At 51.2% G+C, this 25,843-nt stretch overlaps 1 protein-coding gene across 6 annotated transcripts in view; it reads right to left on the bottom strand.

The window, feature by feature from the left end:
- ERGIC1 (endoplasmic reticulum-golgi intermediate compartment 1) overlaps positions 1-25,843 on the bottom strand; it is a 105,189-nt gene that overhangs the window by 20,880 nt on the left and 58,466 nt on the right. For 2 of the 6 annotated variants that reach the window (XM_049109133.1, XM_049109132.1), the window contains 7 exons: positions 19,039-19,125; positions 18,020-18,114; positions 13,836-13,960; positions 6,821-6,949; positions 5,668-5,772; positions 5,014-5,118; positions 649-709 (listed from right to left, as the gene is read on the bottom strand). In XM_049109133.1, coding sequence (XP_048965090.1) covers positions 649-709; positions 5,014-5,118; positions 5,668-5,772; positions 6,821-6,949; positions 13,836-13,934 — 499 coding nt within the window. In that variant the 5' untranslated portion in view covers positions 13,935-13,960; positions 18,020-18,114; positions 19,039-19,125. The remainder of the gene's footprint in view (positions 1-648; positions 710-5,013; positions 5,119-5,667; positions 5,773-6,820; positions 6,950-13,835; positions 13,961-18,019; positions 18,115-19,038; positions 19,126-25,843) is intronic. The other 4 variants (XM_049109131.1, XM_049109130.1, XM_035715144.2 and 1 more) reach the window with 2 other exon arrangements.

Here is a 25,843-nt window from a genome sequence, read left to right on the forward strand (position 1 = left end):
ATCCATTTAAGCAGATGGGCCTCCTGGACCTGTTCTGTGCACATGTCCAAGGCCCCATGTGTGTGCACACATGTGTGTGTGTGCAAAAATTCATTAGATCAGGTACCAGGTGTGTGCAAAGGTGTGTCAGTGTGTGACACTTTAGTGGGGCCAAGGTGTCACAGAGCCCAGCAGGTAGAGGACTCAGGGAGGAGGCGTTCACGGGTGGAAGGGGCTCCAGCAGGAGAGTGTGGGGTTGGGTGGGTGGCCCAGGTGGGCAGACCTGACAGGGCCACCCCCAGCCCAGTTCTCACAGTGCCACTGGAGCCACGATGAATTCTGGTCCCGCCTGGGCTCCCTGTGGTATCTTAGGTGATTATCTCAACTAAAAACAATTATGAGGCAGTAATGATAGCAATAATGATGATAGTAGCTGATATTCCCTGAGCTCTTACGAGGTGCTTGGAGCAGTCACGTACTTTCCCTGGGGCGGGGGGGGGGTGCAACACGAGCCACTTCTCTCTCTCTGTAAGACAGGGCTGATTCCACCTTCCTCACAGGCCAGCTGTGGGAATGGAGTATTCACACCTGGGCTTATAATAGTGAGTGTTCGATAGACATTCCCATCTTCCCTTTTCCTTGTTCCCAGTTGGGATATGGGATACATACGGTTGGAGGTGAGTCTATCTGCTCCTCCGAGAGCGTTGAAAGCTCCATGGACATTCTGGACCTGTGGAGAAGCACAGTGAGGGGACTGATCCCAGGCTGCCGCCTCCTCCAGTCCTGGCCCTGGCTGCTAGGGGATGGCCAAGTGCAGCCTGGGGCAGGGACCTGACCCAGCATGGCCTACCTCGTAGAGAAGTTGCAGGGAGCAAGATACACACATAGCTGGGGCCTGGCACACGGTTGGCACTAGCAGGTTTCCCATCTTGGGGCCCTGTAATATGCCACACTAGCCTGCATACTTCTAGTCATCTCATTTAATGCCCCCGATGATGTACTGTTGAGCCCATTTTAAAGAAGAGTAGACCAAGGCTTGGAGAAGCACTGAAGCTTGTCCAGAGTCACACAGCTGATAAATGGCTGAGCTGAACTCCAAATTCAGGTATCTGATCTCAAGGCTGAGCTCCTTTCAATTAAGCCACTTTGGAAATACAAGTAAGGGTGGGTGTGGGTCCCAGCATACGCCTCCTGAGATCCCCTACAGCCTTCGAAGGACTCAGGGCTGCTGGTCTCCCATTGTATCTGCTGCAGAGAACATACAGGAGCTGTGAAGAGCCCTCTCCTCATGGCAACTGGCCCCACTGTGTGCCCCTGGCAGGGCCTGCTGTGGAATAGGCTGAAGGCCGCATCCTACCGCTTCTCTGAGGATGCAGGGAAACCATGTCAGTTACAGGAAATCTAAAGCAGGGCAAGGCATGCCTGCCCACCATGGGCATGGTTAACAGGGGCTACCAAGCTGTCACCCTGGAGGGCTTCCTGGAAGAAGCGACACACCGAGATCTGTAGGAAAGTGGGAAGTTAATCAGGCAAGCAGCACCTGTGAAGCATGAGCCCAGAGACTGAGGAATAACCAGAGGCCTATGTGGCCCCAGAGGAAGGTGGGGGAGGTAGGACAGACTTCTGGAGGTAGGAGGAGGGGGACAGACTTCTGGAGAAAGGGCCACTTCAGGAGTAGTGGGAAGCAGTGGGCGACCTGATCCTTGATCCCGGTCACAGGTGGCTGATGTTTATTGCACACTTAACAGAGCTGCACACTCTTTTAACAAGCCCAAAGAAAAGGAAAGTTTGTCCATTGCTGCCTTAGGGAATGACAATCTGAACCCAACAGGATGGTGCTATGGTGACGAGAGCTAGAATGCTCCCTCCCATAGTCATGTGTAATGGTTTTCTCTCACATTCACTTGTGTCATCATCTGATTAACTTCTGTTTTCCCCTCTAGACTGTATGTTCCACATGGGCAAGGACCACGCTTGTCCTCAGCAATGTGCACAAGGCACATAATGTGCGTAACAGGTGCTCAATAAATATTTGCTGCATGGATGATGGATACATCAGCTGTTTTTTTTTTTTTTTCATTTAAAGAAAATCTCATTTCCCCCATAACCATGACCAAGTGAAGGCTGTCTCTGTCTTGTTCTGCCAGCGGCACATAGCAACATAAGACTGTCCCCTTTGCTACCGTGGTCTGTCCCTTTCCCTTCTCCCTGCTACCCTGCCTCAGTCGGAGCTCTGCCTCCCCTGGCCCTGGCTGCAGCTCTCCTCTCACCTCCATGCTGGCCTCATGGCCCACCTTCCACACCAACCTGCCCCAGTCAGCCCCACCTGCCTGAATCTAACACGGGTCTCCAGCCCCACATAAAACTCAGCTCCCTGCTCCCCTTTCAGGACACTTCTGCAACCTCTCCAACTCTGAGGAGCAGTCACTTCCCATGCCTTGTTATAGAACATCGTTCTGATGACATGGACATCTGCTACCCATTTTTTCTAAAAGTAACCTTGAGGGTCTTTTACATGAAAATGACCAGCTGGGTGTGTCATAGAATAGAAGATGTGTGAGATGCCCATTGCCCAAGAGCCTTCCCTGTGAGCATGGTCAAATCCTTCTCACCCTTCAGGAGCTGGCTTACATGTCACCTGAGAGGTAACCTCCTCTGGGAAGCCCTCCCTGACTTCCCAGGCTGGGAGGAACCCTATCCCTGCTTCCATATCACTGCCCAGAACCCTATGCCTCTCTTGTCCTTAACCCTCCTTGTCCTATATTATTATGTGTAGTTATCCGATCTCTTCTTTTGAAAGCAAGAACTTGGGGCAGCCTGGGTGGCTCAGTGGTTTAGCGCCGCCTTTAGCCAGGGCCTGATCCTGGAGTCCCGGGATCGAGTCCCACGTTGGGCTCCCTGCATGAAGCCTGCTTCTCCCTCTGCTTGTGTCTCTGCTTTCTCTCTCTCTTTCTCTCTCTGTTTCTCTCATGAATAAATAAATAAAATCTTAAGAAAGAAAGGAAGGAAGGAAGGAGGGAGGGAGGGAAAGAAGGAAGGAAGGAAGGAAGGAAGGAAGGAAGGAAGGAAGGAAGGAAGGAAGGAAGGAAGGAAGGAAGGAAGGAAGGAGGAACTCTTTATTGTTTACCCATCATTTAGCCCCAGGACGTGGCACGGAGCAGAAATTTCAAGAGGGTCTGATGAATCCATGGCTGTATAAGGCACAGTAATAGAAGACCTGGGGCCAGACATACCTGGTTTCTTATAAGCTGTGTGACCTTGGGCAAGTTACTGAATCCCACTGACCCGGTTTCCTTAGCAAGAAGAACAAATGCCATCCAGCAACCATATGGGAGTCTTTGTGAGGATTACACAAGAGGTCACCTGTAACACAGCTCTCTAGGTAAGAAGGAGCAGACTTCCAGCATCCAGAGTTCCCACAAGGAAGGAGTGTGGCATGCCAAAGACTGGGTTTGAATTCTGGCTGTGCAGAGCTGAGCAACCCGGAACTCAGGACTCTATGTGTCAATTTTGCCGTGTGCACACTGGAGTTCACAGTGACTTTTTTCCCAGGGCTGTGGTGAGGATTTGCTGAGTTGGTGGGTCTACAGACAGCTAGGGCACTGCCCAACGCTTAGTATACGGAGGGCTTGCCGCCCACCACCTGTGGGCGAACCCCCTGTGGTTTGTTAACTCCTGTCCTACTGGGGGTGGTCACCACCCCACATTCTGTCTTCTCCATGGGTGCATAAGCCCGTCAAAGGCTGGCAGCATGCTTTGTCTTATAGAGCTTGGTGCAGAGTTAGGGTGCAGATGGCAACAACAGTGGTACTAGCTCATTTCATTGACCACTGACTCTGTGCCTGGCACTGTTGTAAGGGCTTTATGTGCATTAATTCATTTTACCTTCACCACAATCCTGTGGGGCAGATACTATTACTGTCCCCCCATTTGACAAATGAGATAACTGAGGCTCAGAGGGAATAAATAATTTTTTCAAGGTCACACAACTAGTAAGTGGTAGAGCCAGGACTGGAATCCAGAAAGGCAGGCTGGGGAACCTCCACAAGACAATCCCCTGAATGGAGAGACGGCACCATGTGGATGTGAACCCTGTGTGAAGGGAGTCTATAGCAGGGCGGGCTGTGCTTCACTGAGCGTGTAGGCAGGGAGTCTGGCTCATGGCCCCCAGGGAGCCTGGGCCTTCTCTATTCCCAAGCGCTGTCTCCGAGAGGAAAATCTCTGTGGCCTCCAAAGGGACTGGAAAGGTGGTGACTGGCCCCTGAGGCTGGGCACAAGGTGCCAACAGGGAAAGAAGCACAAGCGATGTGGAGTGGAGAGTGGGGGTGTGAGTGTACACGTGCCTGACAGGCAGCATACCCTCAGGAGGGTGCACAAGGGAGGCAGTACCAGCAGTGCGGCTCGAAGCCAGACTCTGGGTTCTAACTCATGCTCTGCAACAGACTGTATACCCTCTCTGGGCCTCAACTTCCTCTCCTGTAAAATGGAGACAATAAAGAAAGTATCTGCCTCTTGGGGTGCTAAGAGAGTGAGAGGAGGTGATGAGTATAAAGGACGGTGCTTGGCAGGTCCATTGCGTGGGGCAGTGTGGGCATGCGTGTGTATATGAGATGTTCTAACATGAGTGAATCTGTGCATGTCTCTGGGCGGTGCTCTGTGCAAGAGTCCGTGCGTGTGTATGTTTGGTGTGTGCGTTTAGGGATGGATTTTAGGGTATACATATGAGCACATGTATGTCAGGGCATACTTTTGAGTGTGTGTGTGAGTCTGAGTAGATGTGTGTGCACATAAGTGGCGTAATGGTGTGTGTGCTCCTGGTGCACACGACAATCCCTGGAGGGAATCCACCCTTCAATACCTTTAACCAGGAAACAGGATTCTCATCAAGGATGGCTTGGGTGCAGGACCTAGGGTCCCGATCCCAGTGCTGTAGCTGGAGCAGACACCTCCCCACTCTGAGCCTCAATTCCAGAATCTACCTTCTGGACCAGAGTCAGCGAGCAGTGGGGAAGAGGGAACATCCAAGCCCCCCACCTGCCTGCAGCTGGTGGAGATCAGGTGGTCTGTGTTCAGTTTCCCTTCACTGCTGCCACACAGGAAGCTGCTGGGCTGGACCCGCTGGAGATGGCTCTCTTCATCCTAACCAAGGATTGTCAGAGGCTTCCATCACCATGGGACCTCTACTGAGTGGACATGGCACTAGGCTGGAAGGCCAAAAGGGCTGTAGAAGGGCACAGGCTGCACACTGGCATCAGACAGATCTGCTAGGGGACCCGAGACAAGTGGCTCCTGTGGGCCCAGCTCCATGACCGGGAAACACACAGCACCCCCTCAGACCTCATAAGGCCACGTCGGCATGGAGAAAACACTAGCACTTAGTGCTGGTTCATGGGAAGTGCATCCCTTTCCCCAGGCTTCAAGTCTCAGCCCAAGGTTCCTAGGGCACTGGTCCTGTCAATAAAACTGTAGGCCCACGCTCAGGAAGGATAATATGGAGGAGCTGGTTGACACAGCAGAGACTCAGAGATTCAGGTCCAGATAAAGACCACCTGACCTTTATCTAGTTCTATTCTTTTTCCTCACCCCTTGAGACGTCATCTTTGTGCCCAGAGAGGACAGAAGGCTCCAGGAGACACAGTCCCTGTACACCCACCCCCAGCCATGCCCACCTGTGTGTACCCTGCTCACCTGCAGTGTGTCCCCAAAGGAGAGCTTGTGGATGACATGGGTCATGTCCGGGTTCTGTGGCTGGGCTGTAGCACTGTGTGTAGACACGTGGAAATTGCCTGGGACCTGGGGGAGAGATGTAAGTTTCAGGAGTAGTCTCGTTGGCTGCCCCAGAGGGTGGGGTGCAGGTCTTCACCCTGGAGTCGAACATATCTGATCTGGCTCCCAGTGTGGTCCAAGCCATGGGACTTTGGAGGAACTACTGCCCTTCTCTGAGCCTCAGGTTCCTCGTCTATAGAATGGGGGCAGTAACAGAAGCTATCTGAGGGGGCCATTGGGATGATGAGGTGAGAGAATACATGCAAAGCAGCCAGCTGGGCACCTGGCACAGGCCAGGGCTTGAAATGGCAGCTGCCCACCAGCAACTTCCTGGCTATTGGCCCCATGGTGGGTTGAACCATTAGGCCCACAGACCAACTGAACCTTCTCTAAATCCGAATCAACTCTGCTACTCACCCAAATTTGCCCCACCGCCCCAGACCAGGGGACCCTTGAAGGCAGGACTATGGTGGCCTTCTTTCCTCCCTGGGCCTTGGGGCCCTGGCAGAGTGCAGCCCAGGAGAGGTACTGATACCCTGCGACAAGGACCTCCCTGAATTCTGCTGGGACATCTCCGTTGTACCAAAAGGCCCCTCCTCTACCAGCTGCTCAGGCCAAACCCTAGGTATCATCTTGATGCCCTGTCTTTCTCTCACACCTGACCTCCTGCCTACCAGGAAAGGCTGTCAGCTCCACCCTCACAATGCCTTGCACCCGGCCTTTGCAGGCCCCCACTGCTGCCCTGACCTGGACAGTGGGGGCAGCCTCCCCACTGGGCTCCCAGCTCCTGCCCTTGGCACTCCCAGGCCTTCCCTCAACAGCAGCCGGGGGTCCTTCTGAACCCTACATCTGATAGTGTCACTCCTCCGCTCACTTCCTCTGGCCATACCAGCCTCCCTGTGGCACCAGGAATGGCGCTACAGGGTTCCCACCTCGGTCCTGCGTGCCTGTGACCCCTTCTTGGAACCCTTCTTGATGCGGCTCTCTCTCCCTGGTTTCCCACAGGCCTCTGCTCAGGGAGCCTCCCAACCTCCCTTCCCCAAGCCCCTTGGTCTGCTACAGCACTTGGCAGCACCTGCCACCTGATCTTCATCTTGCTTTCTTCTGTTTCCTCACTGGAGAACGTTGGCTCCATGCTGGTGGAGAGTTGGGTCTGATTTGATCTGCACTCCCCAGACCCTGGCAGAGGCCCACAAAGTATGTCCTGGATGAATGAACACGCGATGAATGGCCCTAATTCTTAAAATAGCAATTTTGATTTTGACATCTGGTAATTTCCACTTTATGGAAAAGAAAACTGAAGCTCAGAGCAGTGAAGACACTTGCTAAGGAACACGTCAAGGGCTGTGGTTTGAACTCATGGCTGTTTGGACTTCAGACTCGGCATACTGAAGCAGGACGTGATACTCCCTCCCACCCTTTACCACAGCAGCCCTGGGTTGACAGCCACATGCAGCCATCCCTTGGGATGTGCTGGGTTTGGGAAGATGGCCCAAACCAGAGCCTGGCCCTGGATGGGCCTCTAGCCTGTTGTGACACAGACTTGCAACAGAATATGAGACTGCATGACCCCACTGGGCCAGAGGAATGTATAGACCGTGGGGGCCACAGGGAGGGCCCCAGCTCAGTTGGGAGTGTCCAGAGGGGGCTTCTCAGCAGAAAGAACCCTCTTGTACTAAGGCTCTGAAGATAAGAGAACAGGGGGAACAGGGGGAAAGGTATCTAGCCAGATGGAAGAGCATGAATAAGCACAGAGGTCAGAAACTGCCCAGCCCAGTTTGTGGGCATGTGTAAAGAACCAGAAGGGTCTGTATTATCAAACCCCAAATAAAAGAACAGCTCACAGAGGGTGATAGCAGCAGGAAACAAACAGACATCAGAGAGTGGGGATGTTCAGCAAAGGCCCTGAATGCCATGCTGAAAAACACCGAGTTTATTTTATTCCAGTTCAATGAAGGTTTAGTAAACTATATTAGAGGAAGGAATACAGCTTATAGCTTCTGGCTTAGCAGCAGGCCATCAAAGTTGGCTTATTTTGTAAGCATGCCTGTTTCAAATACAAAGTTGTGGGCTTCTTATAGAAATCCTTCTGTCTTCACTAGGACCTGAGCTTTGTGGACCGACCTGGGAGGGTATCAGGCTGAAAGGGCATGGCCTGACCTCAGATCGTAGGTGAGGCTGGAATAGAGTCTGGGATGTGGGCTTCAGGGGCCTAATACTTCAGCCCAGCCCCACCTCCCAGCTGGGGTGCCTTGGGCAAGGTCAGTAACCTCTCTATACCCATTTTCCCACTGGCAAAATGGAGATGCTAACCACAAAGGGTTACTGGGAGGATTAAAGGAGGCAAGGAGTGCAAAGCCAATGGAAGCTGTTATTAGGTTGGGTTTCTAGGATGAGTATGTTTGTCATCAGAACAATGACCCTCCTGGAACAGAGAACAGCATGTACACGGACAGGACATGGGGTAAAGCCCACTGCATCTTTTTTTCTTTTTTAAAATATTTTTATTTATTTATTCATGACAGACAGAGAGAGGCAGAGACACAGGCAGAGGGAGAAGCAGGCTCCTCGTGAGGAATCTGATGTGGGACTCGATCCCAGGACTCCAGGATCACACCCTGAACCAAAAGTAGACATTCAACCACTGAGTCCCCCCAGGCACCCAAGCCCACTGTATCTTAAAAATATTTTTTAACTTCATTTTTCCTTAAATAACTAAACACATTTATATTATAAAAAAATTCACATAATAAGGGGATGCCTAAGTGGCTCAGTGATTTGAGCATCTGCCTTTGGCTTGGGTTGTGATCCTGGGGTCCTGGGATCGAGTCTCGCTTCAGGCTCCCCGCAGAAAGAGTCTGCTTCTCCCTCTGCCTCTCTCTGTGTCTCTCATGAATAGATAAATAAAATCTTAAAAAAATAAATCACATCATAAAGTGAGGACTACAGGCCCCGTTGTCTATCACCTCCGGAAGTAAGAAACCAATAGCGTCAGGCATGTGTCCTTTGGAATTTTTCCATGCAGTGACATAGGGCCTCCAGTGGGCAGAGTTCAGAATGGGGTTTGGAGCCTGGTCCTCACACTCCCAGAGTCAAGTGAGTCAAGGAGGCTGGCTCCCGCACATCTGCCACCCGCTGCCTCCCTGCGAGGCTGTGACTCAGTGACCCACTCCCTCTCCACAAGGAATCCATCACAGGTGGCTGACTCATGCCAGCACACGCTGGGCTGAAGAAAGAAAAAGACGATGCTTTTAGAGCCTGTGACTTAGGAACCTACGTCAGTGTCTCTGTAGATTTTAGAAACATATAGATGGAGCCAGTCCCCAAACTCGAGCCCATCCTGCCCTCCTCCTGGAGGCTGGGTGATTCAGCGGGGAGTTTGGGCTGCTGGGGGCAGCCAGTGCAGCTTGGAACATGCGACCTTGAATGTCTGACTGCTGGCTGACTTCCTGATGGACAGATAAGGAAGCTGTAGGGCAAGTGTGAGCCTGATACTGGGAGATAAAGGGGCAGGGGCCAGCTACTAACCTCACCCATCTCGAGGGCACACTGTCACTGCTGGTTCTCTTGCTGAGCACCCCATGACTGAGAGCTCCCAGGAGGCATAAGCCAAGGACAGGGGAGGGTGGCGGCTCCACACCATGCAAAGGGACAAGGGCAGGGGGTGGCCTGACCTGGAGGGAATAGACACAAGCGGTCATAGCTCATGTGACCAAGATGCTGGCAGGGAGAAGCAACAAGGGGACGGGAGACACAGACAGAAAGCAGGGACCTGGTGCCAGGCTGCCTGGGTTCAAATCCTACTTAATTCCTTGTGCCTTGGTCTCCTCAGAGCTGTTACAAGGACTAAATGGGTATATCTGGAAAAGGGCCAGGTAAGAACCTAATAGGTGGCAGCCATAAGGTGAGGGCTGGCATGACATTTTCCTAGAATCCCCAGCCCTCCCCAAGCAGAGAAGACTCATCTCTTGAACGTCCTCCATGTACATTTATGAGCACACTTGCACCCAGGTGACAGTGGGTGCCAGCTGGTGAAATCCTGGATGTTCCCATGGGTGGAAGATAAGGAAGGCCAGGGAAGGGGCATCGATGCTTATCCCTGTTCCCAGGGTGCTAAGTGCTCTGTAGTTTAATTTGCTCATATCTTTTTTTTTTATTTTTTAAATTTATTTATGATAGTCACACAGAGAGAGAGAGAGAGAGAGAGAGAGGCAGAGACACAGGCAGAGGGAGAAACAGGCTCCATGCACCAGGAGCCCGACGTGGGACTCGATCCCGGGTCTCCAGGATGGCGTCCTGGGCCAAAGGCAGGCGCCAAACCGCTGCGCCACCCAGGGATCCCTAATTTGCTCATATCTTATAACCTGGGAGGGCAGTACTAGTATCCCCATTTTACAGATGAGGAAACTGAGGCTCTGAGAGGCTCCACTGCCCAGAGTCATCCAATCAATGAGCACCATAGCCAGGGTTCTCGCCAGGGTCTGTCTGCTCCAAAAACCAGTCCCACTTCACCCCGAGCCAGCTGGGGACCCCACCACAGCCTGTCTGAGGGGAGCTGACTGCAGCCTTGGGCATATTTGCCAAGGGGAGGAGAGTGTGGTGCTGGGCTATCTCCAGGGTAGTGGTCCTGCTTTTCTTGTGTCCACCCCAGGCTGGGTCCTGACAGGTTCTTTGCTCATTGTCTAGGGCATAAATATTTGTTTAAGCCGGGCAATCACACTCCCGAGGGGAGGCCCCCACAGTTGGGATTTGTTTGTGTGTCTGCTCATCTTCAGCCATCACCCCTCAGACAGGCCTTCCCTTATGCCCCTATCTCAATGGGGTTCCTCCCTTATGCTCCACCCTCACACCCTCTCCATTCTCTTCATGGCTGCTTCATCGAGATTACACATTGGGTTGAGGGTTTAGCTGTGGGCTGCCCATCACTCCGTAATTGACCACAGTGCCACCCAGGGCAGAGGCCACAGCTGTTTCTTTCAGGACTGCATCCCAGTGCCAAGTGTGGAGCCAGGCACACAGCAGACACTCAATAGCGAGAGGCATGAATTCATCAGCAAGGGATGGGGAACAATGGTCAAAGGAGTCAAGCAGTGAGATGGATGGTAACAACACAGAGGGCATAATGGACAACGTGTTCAGAGGAAGGGGAAGGAGGGACTCCAGAGGGACCCCATCAATAAAATCTGTGCGTAAGCAGCAGTTCTCCAGGCACACAGGTTGGGGCAGAGCAAGAGCCTGGTCCTACCACCAATTCATCCATCACCCTGTGAGCCCACCCTCCCTCCTCTCCAAGGCCACCACCCCTCCACTGTGGCCTGGACCCCATGCCCTCTGTACTTTCCAAGGCCTTGGTTGTACAGCAGCCCTGTTCTCTTCCATGTCATTGGCTTTCCCTGTAGCTCCTGGGTCAGTGGTCCACCCTGCCCATGCAACACCAGCCTTCCTCTTTGATCCATGGTCTCTTCTATATTCTAGGGCCCAACTAGGCCTGGTCCCATCCTACTTGCCTGGATGCCCCTTCTATCTGTCGTCATCCCCTCATCTTCCTGCTCCTGAACACTGGAATATATTAGAAATCAGTCCTTAAACCACATTTGCATCAAGACCTTGGGTTCTGGGGCACCTCTGGGTGGCTCAGTCAGTTAAGTGTCTGCCTTCAGCTCAGGTCATGATCTCAGGGTCCTGGGATAGAGCCTTGTGTTGGGCTCTCTGCTCAGTGGGGAGCCTGCTTCTCCCTTTGCCCCCAACCCTCCCCTTAGCTCATACTGTCTCTCTCTGCCTCTCTTTCTCACAAATAAATCAATAAAATCTTAAAAAAAAAAAAAAAAGGTATTGGGTTCTTACCTTTTGATGCCATGGACACTTTTCCAACATCATCTATTCACTGATGACTCCCACATTCACATTCCACCTCAGAACACTATCCTGAACCCCAGAAACATCTCCAATTTAACATCTTTTGGGGAAATCCCAAATGAAACACATACAGAATTGAACGACTGTTTCCCAGGACCATCGCCCATAGAATCCATGCTTGCCCAAGCTTCTGTATCTAGAAAGGGACCTCCTGGTTGTCCGGAAAAAAACCTAAGAAGTTGCTTTGATTTCACACCTGTCCTCACCACCCACATCCAACTGATCTGTAAGTCTTGTTGACTCCACATCCCTAGTCTGCCCGCTTGTCTCCAACTCCACTGTACAACCGTGGATCATGACCTCTGCTCTTGGCCCTCTCCTCTGCGCTCCCCTCACAGTTGTCATGGTGAGCTTTCTAAAGTTTGGCTGTCCAACAGAACTTTCTCTGATGATGAAAATGTTATATAGCACTACTATGGTAGCCACTAGTCTCTCTGAATAACGTACTTGAAATGTGACCAATGAGATGGAAAGACTGAATTTTTCATTGTATTTAATTTTAAGGAATCTAAATGTAAAGAGCCCCCCATGGCTAATGGCTACCATATTGGATAATCTAGTTCTAAACTGTAAGTCTTACTGCGTTGCTTCCCTGCTTAAAACTCTCAAATGGCTTCCCATCACAACCACCATAAAATCTGAATCACAGAGCACAGCACTGACCTTGTGATTTATTTTTAACCCCTAAAATGTGGCAGATGTGACATTCTCTGCTTTAGCACTTGAGGGAGCCTGGGGCTCTCATGGAAGAAGTCCACCGCCAGGAAGAACACACACAGAGGCCATGTGGGGAGGAGAGGCCCTGAGACTACGTGGGGAGAGACACGTCCAGTCACACCATTGGCCCAGCCTAGCCTTGCAGCCACCCAACAGGAACCATGGGAGTGGAGGGCACATGCCCTATCTAAAGGGGCAACTGCCCCCCTTGGATCCAGATGGCAGTTGCCAAAGGGATGTGGGCCCAGTGTGGTTAGAGCCTCTGACTTTGAAAAGCCAGAATCTGGACTCCCAATCTTTAGATATTGGCTCTGACGTGTTTGAACGCTGTACAGGATGCATGTAACTTGTCTTTGGGCTGGGTGTGGCCAATGAGTTCGCAATGTCTGAGTCAGATGTCAGGGATCAGAGGAAAGGTGTTCTGACAGAGGCTATAAGTGGGCAAGCCGAAGCCAGGGGTGGCCAATGGCTCAGTCTGGCTGGGATTGGGAAGGGAGTTATGTATGGAACATGGAGTGTGATCTTGGCAAGACACTCCATCTCTCTGGGTCTTAGTGTCCTTATCTGCAACATGGGGCCACCTCACTGGGTTCCTGGGAGGCTCCCCGCAGTAATACGTAATATGTAAGAGGAGCTGGAAAGGGTGCAGCAGCACGTGTGGAGCAACCTGCTGGTTCCCGCCAGGGATCCCTGGCACTCTCAGATGCACGTGCTCACATCTCGGGAGCTGAAGTTCCTGGTTCTAGCAACAAAACAATAGCAATGCCTCAGTTGTCCTTTGGGGCCTACCAGGTACTTTCAAACTGCCCCACTCTCCCTCCTTGTCTCCTAGCCATCAAAATGCTTTTCAGTTTGTATATTGTCAGTCTCCCCCTACAGCACAGAAGCTCCGCCAATGAGGGAAATCTGCCCACTTATTCCAACTCTTCCATTCCTTTCCCCCTGTTCTGGGCGGCTCCAAGCCAAGAACCTCCCTGCCTTGGAACACAGGAGGCATCCCATAAAAGTGTCCCAAATCAATGGGACAATGAGCTCGTAATAGCTCGTTTGGTCCTCATTTAAACTTTGTGAGCTGGGTGGTGTCATTATCACATCCTCCCCCTAAAAATGGCTAAGATGGGTACAGTGACTTGGAGGGGGCTGCTTGGCCAAGAGGGGTAGGAGCTGGGATGAACACTCAGCGCTGGAAATCCCATGGTTTTCTCACCACCCTTGGCCTTCCCTGTTGGGAAGAAGAGTAGCCCCTTCCTAAACCAGCCAGTAGGGGCTCCATGCCTCGGGAAACCTGGAACCCTCCACCGGATTCTCAGTAGGAAACGTCAGGGCACCCTGATACAAGTTAGGCTCTCGCTGGGGGGAGGCCAAGTGAGCACACAGCTCTACCATCCAGTTCCTGGTAGGAAGGGGACCAACGGGATGAGGATTGGGTAACAGGGGCCCATGCAGGGTCTCCATACCTTGTTGATGCTGAAATGCCCCTCAAAGCGGCAGCCGGCCCCATTGTTCACTGGGATCCTCATTGAATTGTCGATGTGCCCCACCTCATGCCTGCCCATCTCATCCTGTATGTCGAGCCCGACCACTGCAGGGGTCAAGGAGAGGAAAGAGTCACAAACACCTGAAACAATGAGGGGGGGGGCCTCTCCTTCCAGGGCCACCATGCCCCATCCACTCCATGGACAGGTGGGCCTCAGGCCATGTAGGCGCTCACAGTCTGGGGCCCAGAGCCACAGAGAGGAAAGCAGCCAACAGAGGGGGAGAAGGAGATGGCTGGGCCAAAGGGGAGCAAGCCCACAATGTCCCATCCCTGCCACTGCCTGAGGCTGCAAAGGAAGAAGGGGAAGAGCTGGGGGAGGTAGCAGCTAATGGGGTGAGGTATGGAAGACTGCGGGGTGCAGGGGTGACTCTGCTAAATGCAAGGCTATAGGGAGAAGCAGAGGGTCAGGGTTAAAATGTTGTCTGAATCCTGGCCCTGCCTTTCACCAGCTGTGAAACCCCGGCCAAGGCACATAACCCTTTGATGCCTGTTTCTTTCTCTGGAAAATGAGAGTGATAATAATTAGACCTTCCTTGGAGAACTATGTGGATCAAATAATGACTATGTGTAGAAAATGCTTAGAACAGGGCAGCCCAGGTGGCTCAGCAGTTTAGCGCCGCCTTCAGCCCAGGGCATGATCCTGGAGACCGGGATCGAGTCCTACATCGGGCTCCCTGCATGGAGCCTGCTTCTCCCTCTGCCTGTGTCTGCCTCTCTGTGTCTCTCATGAATAAATAAATAAATAAAATCTTAAAAAAAAAAAAAAAAAGAAAAGAAAATTCTTAGACCAGAGTCTGGTACATAGTACAGGACAAGTGCCTAACAAATGGCAGCACATGATGTGTCTCAGTCTCTGGATTCATTGGGCAAACAGGTCCAGGCAGTCATTCATTCATTTCACTCATCATTCATCCATTCACATCTTCTTTTACCCAAAGCCTAAACCTTCAAGCCCTGTCCTCCTGGAGCTTGGGCACTTTTCTGGCTTCTCAGTATACTGAATGGGACTGGAGTCCTGGTCCTTGATTCCAATGTGACTCTCAACTTGTGACTCAGCTTCCCAATCTGTAAAATGGGCAGGCCTATGCCAGCTGCATTCCCTGAGATGGCCTAGTGGCATGGGTTTATAAACCATGAAAACGCAGAAATTTCTCTGAAAGAAGCACTGGAAAGGAGATTGCAACACAGAGAAAGAACAGCTGGAAGCAATTACATGTGCGCCAACCCTAAAAGGGAAAAATGGTAACAATCGTATTCCTCAGTAGGGATAGGGAAGTGAGTGAGGGCCCATCCATAGAAGGAAACGTGATGTAGTCATTAAAAATGACGCTCACGGATCTGTAGTATGTGGGAAATGCTGATGCCGTGATGTTTGATTTAAAAGAAATGCAAACAGGTCCCTGTTTGATTCAGCAGCCCCACCTCTAGGAACCCATTCTCCAGACACACACATGTCCAGACGTGTGTGCAAGGCTGCTCTGAGCAACTTTATTTGAAATGGTGACAACTGGAGGCAACCCAGCTGCCTGTCAATGGGGACTGGTCGATGGAACAGCCCTCTCTGGAATGCTGTGCAGCAGGTACAAAGGCAGAGCTAAATCTACGTGTGGGGAGAGGCTGCTCAGAGCAGGCCAGTGACTCAGAGCTTGGCTCTGCCCCCTACCAGTTCTGGGACCTAGAGCAACTTACCTAACCTTCCTGTGCCTCACTTTCCTCCTTGTGAGGAGGAAGCTATCCGAAGCTTGTGAGGATCTTAAAAAAATTACCAGATACTCTTCTAAGTGCTTTTTATGTAAGAATACACCATCTGAGCATCCCTGTGGGGAAGATGTTATCAGACCCTAGTGGGGGACACTAAGGCACAGAGAGGTTAAGTAACTTGCCTGAGATCTCACAGCTAAGAAACAGTGGAGCTTGGATTGGAACCCACAGAGTTTCAATCCAGAGGCCACACCCTTTGGCCACTCTGCTAGAGCACCTCTCATCTTAATGCACTGACACAGCCAAAGAATTCAGGCCAGAACCTGGCTGGGAGTAGGAGTGGAATAAATGGCCACTGTGGTTATCATCTTACTAATATCATGAGTAATATAAGAATAGCTCCAAGATATTAGTAGAAAAAAAACAAGAAATCCCAGAAAGGTTCCACGTAGTTGTGCCCAATTATGTTAAAATAAAAGCAAAACACCAAAAAATACTCCCACCTAAACATGCTATATGTTTGTAGACAGACGGACAGATGGACACACACACACACACGCGCATACATACAGAGGGGTGGGCAGGGAGTCCCAACTCTCAGCAGAGGCTTCCTCTGGGGAGGATGACACCCCAGGAAACTTTTCCTTCTGCTTCTTTTTCCTTTATATATTTTTGTATTTTGAACATGATTTTTTTTTGAAGCAAAAAAAGATATTCTTGTATTAGTTAACAATCAAATATTACTTTTTAAAGCAGGATATGAGATTGCACACACAGCGTGATCTCAGCTGTGGTTAGAAACGCACAGAAAGAATGGCCAACAGGATGGAATGGCGTCAGATGTCAACTGATGCTGTCGTTGGGGGTGGAATTATGGATTTTCTGAAGGTACAATGATGAGCATGCATTTTTTTTTTCTATAATAAAAATGTAAAGTTCTTTTAAAGAAAAGCCAGGGTGTGGGGCTCCAGTGAGAGGCACCTGGGTTCAAGTTAGGGGCTCACATAGCAGCAGGGCCTGGAAGGCTGATGCAGCCTGAAGTTTGAGGTGGCCTGGTCCTTCCTGGGCCACTGCCCATCGCTGGGACAGAGCCTGGAACCACATCCCTTCCCTCCCCTGTCCCACTCATCCCAGCCCTCTGGCCTGACTAAGAATTTCCTTGTTCCAGAGACACAACCAACTCCTGAATGAGAAGCTGCCAGATGAATTATTTTTCTAAGAGAAAGAGAAAAAATAAAAATAAAACTGACCTATTTCAACAGGTTCCCTGGCCTGGGGCCCACTATGGATTCAAAATTGTGATGTAATTCTCACCAAAAGCAATAACAGAATTGAATTGCTCCCTATCTCTGCCCGCAGACACACCCGAAGTTCTGTCCTTCAGGAAGAAGAGAGTGGGTGGGAGGAGAAGGAGCGGTATCGGCTTGCATGCCCGGCTGCGGCAAAGGGACACCAGAACCCCAGTCCAGGAGGGGACACCCTGTCCACTTGATAAGAAGTGTAGGAATCAGCTCATCAGACCCTCCCAGACACCTCAGGTGATAGATAGCACTAAACCCATTTTGACAGATGAGGAAACAGGCTCAGAGAAGTCACATGTTAGCCAGGGTCACCCAGTATTAGTGAGCAAAAGAGCCAGATTGTGACTCCAAACCAGACTTCCAGTGGGTTTTGTTTTATACTAGAAATTCATTCTCTTGGTTGAAACACATGAAACAAACAAACAAAATAGGGTATGAAGTAAAAAACCAAGTTTCCCAATAGCTGCTAACAGGTCAGAGCTGCATCCCCTCCAGGTGACTGCTCATGGCTAGTTGGAGGTCTCCTTGCCTAGAGATCCTTGAGAGGTGATGTGACCTCCCCCACCCCCACCCCATCCCCACACATCACCCTACAGCCTCTAGCCAGGGATAAGGATCATAACAGCCAGGCCCCCTTGCTACCAGGTAGGACCAACTGTGGCACCAGTCACATGCCACAGCTCCCCATGAAATCAGGCTGTGATTAGACCTCTGCTGAACACGTATCTCTGCTTGTTCTCTTGCATCCCCTATACCCTTCTGGTTCCTCCCAGGAGCCCTTTCTCAATAACCCACTTGCAGAAAATCTCAGACTCTGCTTCTTGGGAACCTGACCTAGGAGACAGTCCCTGACACACCAACATGGCTACTGTCCAGAGGTCACCCCTGCTAGCAATTTCATGGGCTTTGTAGTCTAGAAAACCTCCAAATGAGTGCACATGGGATGACATTCTCCCCCCAAAAGGATTAAAGAGAATCTTATGCTACCTGTTATCTGTAGCGTGTCCTGTTTTCTGGCTTATCCTGGTCATCAGAGCTGCACACCCAGCTCTGCCTCAGGGAGGGGGTCCTGCTACAGCAGAGGGCTGTCGGGAATACTCACATTCGCAGTGCAAATTGGGTAAACTGATGTTCAGGCTGACGTCAATTTTGCCCCCACTGTCCTTGTCCGGGTCATCGACGTAGAGCTCATTCACGCTAAGGGAGACAAGTACAGAAGCCTCTGTTGAGATGGGGCACCTATCCCAGCTGCAGGGGCCAGTCGGGGGCCATTTCCCTTGGTGACCACTGCTCAGATAAGCAGGACTCCCATCTCGGGGAAGCGTGTGGCTGCTAGGCACAGGGGATGGAGGCTTCCATCTTGAGGGCCCTCTCCAAACGCTGGCCTTACCACTTACAGGGAGGGGGACGGGATGGTGGTAGAGGCATGGTTTTCAGAGTCAGACACATTCAAGTTCTAATCTCGGCTTTGCCACTTTCTACGTGAACTCAGCAGATACCATCACCTCTGTGAACCTGTTAAATGGGATACCACCACCTGCTGTTAATGGGGTGGTCTGAACACCTGAGAAATGTGAATCTCACTAGGTAGGCATCAGGGCCTGGCACCACCAGGCACATGGGACCTTACTCCCTACTCTCTTGAACCTCCTCCCATTCCACTGGGTGGTCCTCCTCAATGTCCAGCTCTCACAAAGCCCTGGGGTGAACACCAGGTCCGAGACATGATTAGACTAATATGTTAGTGTTCCTTGGCCACCGCACCAAATTATCACAAAGCAGGTGGCTTAAAATAACACACGTTTATTATCTTGTGCTTCTGGAGGTCAGAAGTGTTTTTGAAATGAGGGTGTGGGGCTTCTGGAGGCTGCAGAACAGAATCCTTGGTCTTGCCTTTCTCAGCTTCTAGAGGCTGCCCAGGCTCACAGCCCGTCCTCCACCTTCAAACCCAGTGGAGCCACAGGGTATCTTCACTCCTCTCTGACCTCCTAACTCCCGCTTCGAGCAATTCTGTCATTTCATCTTGCCCACTGGACAACCCAGGGTCACCTCCCTGGCTCAAGATGCTGGACGCCAGCACATTTATAAAATTCCTTCAGCCACATAAGGTAACACACTCACAGGTTTCAGGGACACTGACGTGGAGGTCTTTGTGAAGAGAAGCACAGTTTGGGGGCAGGGGTCTCCATGGACGGCCATGCCACCTTGCTATCCAGAACAAGGGCACCACATTAGGATCCATCAGCAATACGAATTTATGCAACAAATACTTTCTGAGTGCCTGCTACCTGTCAGGCATTAGAGACAGCAGGTAACCAGTCAGACATGGTCTCTGCCTTCATCAACCTTACAGACATTGCTCCCCTTCTATATAAATACCTTCTACAACTATGATTCTTGCTCTGTCGCAAAGCTGTGGGGTGCCATGGGAGGGACAAACAGGGCAACTGACCTCTGGGGGGAGTGGGCCAGAAGGACTTCTCTGAGGAGGTGGGGGTTGAGGCCTAAAGGATGAGGAGGCTGTCCCAGGAAAGAGGGAGAGGGAATCCCTGAGACAAAGTGTGCAGAGGCTTGGAAGTGGTGGATTTAGGGAACTGAGCGAAGGTCACCATGGTTGCAGCACAGAGCAAAGGGAAGGGGGCCTTGTGATGTAGCTGGTTTATGGACAGGGAATGTGTCAGATGGGCTTGGGAGCCCTAATGAGGCCTTCACAACCTGAGTGCAATAGCATGGTCAGGCTTATACTTCCACAGGTTCCCTCGGGCTGCTGCAAGAAGACTGACCAGAGGGGCCACCGTCCCTGGGGAGCCCACACGGGAGGTTGATGCAGTAGTGCAGGTGAGAGCAGATGAGACATGGTGCCTGGACTGGGTATGGAGGAGGGGGAACAGGTGGGAGGGACATAAGATTTGGTACGCTACAGCAGGCAGGATTCCCTGCTGGACAGGCCGTGGGGCTGGCTGGAGGGATGCATGCAGGCAGACTGATGAGTTCTATCTGGAACCATTTGCTGGACTGGGAGCCCCTGGAAGAGAAGTTCCATGTAGCTGTGCTGAACTCAAAGTGTCTTAGAGACATCCCCTAGTGAACAGCTATGGGGGCAGCTTGAAGTGGCTGGGCTGTGGCTATTGTAAACATTAGCCAGGGTCTTGTCCACAGGATGTAGAATAAAGGCTTGAAGATCTAAGCAATTAGACTCTCAGAAAATCTTCTAAATAGCCACATCTTGGGGGAAGAATGAGTTAGACCATGGCCAGGGCATTTTGTTTTTACTCAGACCCTGTCTTTATGCTCCTCGCACCTAATGTGATGTAGCTGGTGCTCAATTAACAGCAGGCTGAAAAAGTCGCCTGGGGTTTGTTTCCTTGTGGAAGTCACAAGGATGTTCCTGGAGACAAAAGAGTGACAGATTGTTGGTCCTCCAGCCCATTAAACCAGGAAAGTTCCAAATGAGCTTATGTTATCACATCTCTTCCTGTGAAATGTCCTGATCCCCATTTTAGAACAAGGAAGCTGAGGCCCAGAGAGGGTGAGTCCCATCTCCAGGGTCACACAGCAGGAAATTGCAGAGCTAAAATTCCAACCCAGGTCTGCTTTCTGCCTGAGCCCCAGGATTTCCAGGACTCAAGCTATCTCCCCCCTCCTTGCTCTCAACTTCTGGGGTCAAGTAGGAAAATGGAGAAGGGCGGCCTGGCCTGGCTTGTCTAGGGGCCTGTGCTTGGCAGGTTCATAGTGTTGGCCCCTATCAGGGAACAAAGAGAACAAATGAGCCAGCGGGAGAGGAGCAAGCAGGAGCACAGGAGGTATGCCAGGGATGTGTATCTTCATAGCCAAATCCTCCTCCTCAGCCTTCAGAGCCCAATTTCTACTCCAGCCTTGATTTGCAACTCCAAAGGGCTGTTTAGTGATGAGATTGCTGGATGATTAGCAAAACATCACAGAGGAGGAGGAACCCGATTCCTTTCCCAAACGAGCCACTCTTTCCTTAAAGCTGCTCACCTTTCCCACCTGGGAGGCGGGGCCTCAGCACTTCACTGAGGGATTTTGGGATGATGTCATCCCCTGGCAATCCTAGGGAGGTGACCTCAGTGCAGAGAGGCGAAATCCGAGTGCGGCACCCAGGTGAACTCACCTCGAGGCCCCAGGGGCCTCTCCCAGCCCGCAGAGCCCAGGCTCCCTAGTGCCACCTACAATAAAGGGGCTGAGGTCCTCAGGAGAGATGGGAAGCCTACTGCCTGCAGAGCTTGGGCCAGTTTGGTTATGTAAGGCTAGAACTGGCTGCTCTCAGGTGCCTTCCTGAAGGGCCCTGGGCTGCAAGATGAACGCAGTTCAATCACCTGTGCCGCTGACCCAGTGAGGCCAAGACAGCTACTTTCCGAATCCAAGGCAGATGTTCCATGGCTGTTGGCTTCCTCCTCCCTCCAGCCAGCGCTGCAAGCCTGCCCATAGCCTGCCACCTGCAGATGCCCACTAAGGCTAGCTAACATTAATGGCTGGGGCTGAATTGAAAATTTTTTTTAAAGATCTATTGATTGATTGATTGACTGATTGATTGATATGAGAGGGAAGGACAGAGGGAGAGAGAGACTCCACTAAGCTCAGGGCTGAACTGATTTTAAAAGGTGAAAGGACAGCCAGAAACCAGCCCACCTGGAGGGGCAATAAAAGTTTTTTGTGAATTTACTGCTGTCTGGGGACCCATGGGCCTGATTCCTCCTGTCACTAGCAAGGATGATGAGAAGCCCCACAGGGCAGTGGCAGACGGATGTGGGCTAACCTCCTGGCTCTGCTGCTAAGAAGCTGGGGCACCTGGGACAAGTTGTGTCACCCCTCTGTGCCTTGGTTCCTTAACTGTAAAATTGGAAAAGCCTTCTATGAAGTTTGAAGATAGGCAAAATTAATGTATGGTAATATAAGTCACAATAGTGGGGGTGGGAGTGGGAGATACTGACTGGGAGGGGGCACAAAGGAATCTTCAGGTGGTGGAAAGATGTTGTCTTGATGGGGTGATGGTGACATGGGTATAAGCATAGGAAAACATTTAAGTCTCAACTTTAAGATTTGTGCACTTTGCTGTCTATAAGTTATATAAGCCTCTCAAAGAGAAGGAGGGAAAACCAGGAAGGAGAGGAGGAGAAGAGGAAAAAAGAAGAGAGAAAAAACAAAAAAGCAGTCAGGATTTGGGCTACTTCCCAGGGCTGTGAGCAATAAAGCTGCAGACTGCCCCAGGATGGGGGTGTGTATGTTACTCACTTACCTGAGGGCCTCGCAGGGGGGACCTTCTTGGTAAAGAGCAAAAGGCATTGTGGCGGAAGTCCAGACTCTCAGGGTTCAAATCCTATCTCTGCCACCTCCTAGATGATTAACCTTATGCAAGGGGCTTTGCCTCTACCAACCTCAGTTTTCCCAGATATAAAGCAGGGACACTCATGGACATGGCACAATCTTAGTCAACAGTAAGCGCTCGATAAGAAAGGGTCTCCTACTTTCATTGTCATCATAAATATCAGTGTTTACTGAGTTGGTAATAACAGGTATCCACCCCACGGCATTGTGGGAAGGACTGTGCTGAGGGGCCCACAGCTGGTGTATTATATCGAGATGCCAATTATGACCTGCTGAACGAGGGGGCACAAGCCACCCACACAGTGTTGCCAGGTAGATCCCTCAGCATCCAAGCTCCCACTATGGCGAAGTGCAACCCACAGGGTCGTTTTGGTTGAAGGCACAGTTTCAATACACCCACACAAAGGGAGAAAGAGTCCCAAGATTGATTACTTACAGCTCCTAAGAGTGGGGGTGTGTATGCCAAGAGCCAGGGGAAGGGCAGGAGCCAGCGGGAGATAGAGAGCAGAGTAGCAAGCACTTATTACTTAGGAGATGACTGGGGCAGAGGTCACTAACTCTCCTCCAACTTAACTCTAAGTAGTTATTTTAAAAAGTGCCTGGGGCAAAATAAAAGCGGGAACTCGTGGCATCCTAAACTCAAAAGTCCTTATCTAAATGTCCAGACTCTGAGCGTCGGAAGGGTTATCATACCATAAGATGCTTAGGCGGCAACCCAGAAAAACAGTTTGTTCTTCTCAAAAGTTGCTTTCCTCATCACAGGGATTAATGGGTTCATGGATATAAGGTGCTTCACAGTCCCTGGTATATTCTAAGGCTCGTTTATAAAAGGTGGCTTTGCTTATAACTGATCAAAGAAGACATTCCAGTTCTGAGCACCCAGCTAGTGCCAAGCACTATGCTTGGGGCTTTCACATGTAGTATCTCATTTAAGATACTGCAAGGCAATGTTTAGTAGGGTTACTGTTCTCTTCCCACAAGGATGAAACCGGGCTCCGAGGAAGACAGATAAAAGACTGGCCAAGATCACATGGCCAGGAAGAGGCAAAGGTAGGATCTGAACCTGGAGCCCTAGGAACCCAGAGCCATGCTCTTTCCATTGCATTAAACTGGCTGGGGCAAGGAATCAGTGAAAACTGAGAGGCAAGTGTCCCCAGGTAGACCTGTGATGCAAGTGTCATCATCTGATAATCTTCAGATGCCCACCCCATCCCCACCCACGGCCCAAGTAAACCAAGTACCCACAGGGCATGGAGACGTAAAGGGTCCACTCCCTTTGTGCCTTCCATCTGCTGAGTTGGTACCATCAGCCCTGGAGGGCTGCCACCTCTGACCCCCCCCAACCTACCTGGACACTGGGTCGAGGGCTCCCTGAGCCAGGAGCACAGAGCACGAGATCACAACCCCTTGAATAAATGGGGGAAGTAACCAGTGTGTGCCGGTGGAGGAGAGGGGGGCACATTCCAGTTGGGGCACACGACACAGCGTCAGGAAGTTGGCTGGCTTGCGTGGGGGTCAGTAAGCAGTGGCCATGTAGGGAGAGAGAGAGAGAGGGACTAGGGAGGTATGGGTGGGGGGAGCATAGGAGGAATGTAACCAAGGGCCCTGAAATTCTAGGCTGAGGCGTGAGTCCGATGACATCCATGGAAAACAATTTTATTTGCTTTTAGAAGAGCACTTGAATAGTTCAGATTCCTGCCCAAAGTCGCTGACCTCCATGCTTAATAATTTGATTTAATGGAAACTTACACAGCAGTGAGGCCCACGGAAGGGCGTGGGGTGGAAGGGGAGGGATGCACGTTATGTAAGCAAGCTCTCCAGGACCTTCTTTTGAATTCTGACCGTTCCAGGTATAAGTAAGTATTCTTACCTATTCCCTCCCAGGTGGAGGGCCAAAAGTCCCTTCTCAGCCACTGAGTCCTGCCCTACCCCTTCTCTACCACCATCACCCAGTCTCCTCACTGGGCCTTGGTCTCCAGGGTCACCTGGCCCTCAATCCATCTTCACAAGAGGTGATCTTGCTGCAGCATGAACCTGGTCCAGTCACTCCGGGCTCAGAAGCCTTCAGGCTTGCCAGCACTCCTTCACACAACTACCCTGGGTCTCTCTACCCGCCTCTAGCTCCCAACCTGGGCCTCAGAGAGGGTGACTTGGGCTCTCAGGGAGATGGCCAGGTCCTCCTCCGGGTTAAGCTACTGGCCTCCCCATTTTGGGGCCTGCTTTGGAGCACGTGAAGACACAGTTCAGGCTCCTGCTAGGTGGGCAATGGCTACCTGGAGTTCTGACCGCCTGCTCGGCCACCTCACCCTGTAAGGGTGTAATTGAGTCTTCCAGTCAAACATTCTGACCAAAAAGCATCTGTTCCCATGCACCTGGGCATGCTCTGAGAAGAAAAAGGTGGTATGACAGGGCAGGGGTGCCGAGGCTGGGCTCCGGCATCAGATGGACCTGGGTTTGACTCTGGCTCCACCACTTACCTCATTGTGGCTGAGCCTCCTGGTGTCTCAGTTTCTCCAGATGTAAAGTAAGGCTAAGGCTAACAGGAGAACCTACCATAAGGGGTTCTGTATTGGTTAAACAAGATGATCACTGTAAAGTGCTAACCTAGAAGGCTGGCTGGTACGTGTGTCCCCATTATAAATTGTAAATAGAAAGTATAATACATTGTATTGTACTATAAATTATCAATGGAGAGTTCCAGTCACTACATTTTCTTATTATAAATCCTCACTGGGTTAATCATTAAGAGTGGCCAAGCCTGGGCAGTCAAAAGGTGGAAAGTTTTGTAGCCACATTCTCTGAGGAGGGAGGCCTGCTCCCCTGGAACCCTGAGGCTGCAGAGCACCCTATGGGGCCACTTTCCCAAGGGTAATTAGTGGCCTGTCTAAAGCCCAGGTTAGAGTCCAACTGCCCAAACCAACAGGCCTCCTTTCCCACTGAGCTGGGCCAGAATAGTGTCTTATGTCAGTGATAACCACAGGTCGGGGTTGGAGCAATGTTGATCCTACCAGCAGTGACCTCATTTCCTTGGGATACAATCTGATGGTGGGGGGTGAGGGGCGGGGAGCTGAACCACTGTGGTCACAAACTGCCAGGGAGGGTCAGCCTTCCATTAAAGAATTGTGACCTTCATTTCTTTCTAAACGGACAGGCCTTCCCAAGGTCAGAGAAGCTTCTCATAGAGGGAAGACCAGGAACAATCCTTTCTCCTCTGGATTTTTCTGTGGAGTCCTCAGTCCTCACCCCTACAGACTCCTCGGGCACTCCTGCACCGTGGTCACATGGCAACAGGGAGAGAAGGGCCATTAGGGTCACTGCATGTCACGGATGGAGCTTCTTGCCCTTGGGCTCCCGACAGGTCTCTCTTCTCATTCCTGCCTCCCTTCCTATCCTCCAGCCACTCACATGGCAAATGAAGAGCTTAGCAGAAGACAAAAGGTAAACACACGGTGAACGGCCCTATGGTCTGATACTCACCACGGTCTCTACTCACGCCTCATCTTTCTTCCTCTCCAGGGAGGTCCTGGGACCAGAGTGTCCAGGATGCCCCCAGGAGTCAGGAAGGGGAAATCCTGGAGCA

Source organism: Canis lupus, chromosome 4 (genome assembly GCF_003254725.2).
Source record: "Canis lupus dingo isolate Sandy chromosome 4, ASM325472v2, whole genome shotgun sequence".
Lineage (NCBI taxonomy): Eukaryota > Metazoa > Chordata > Mammalia > Carnivora > Canidae > Canis > Canis lupus.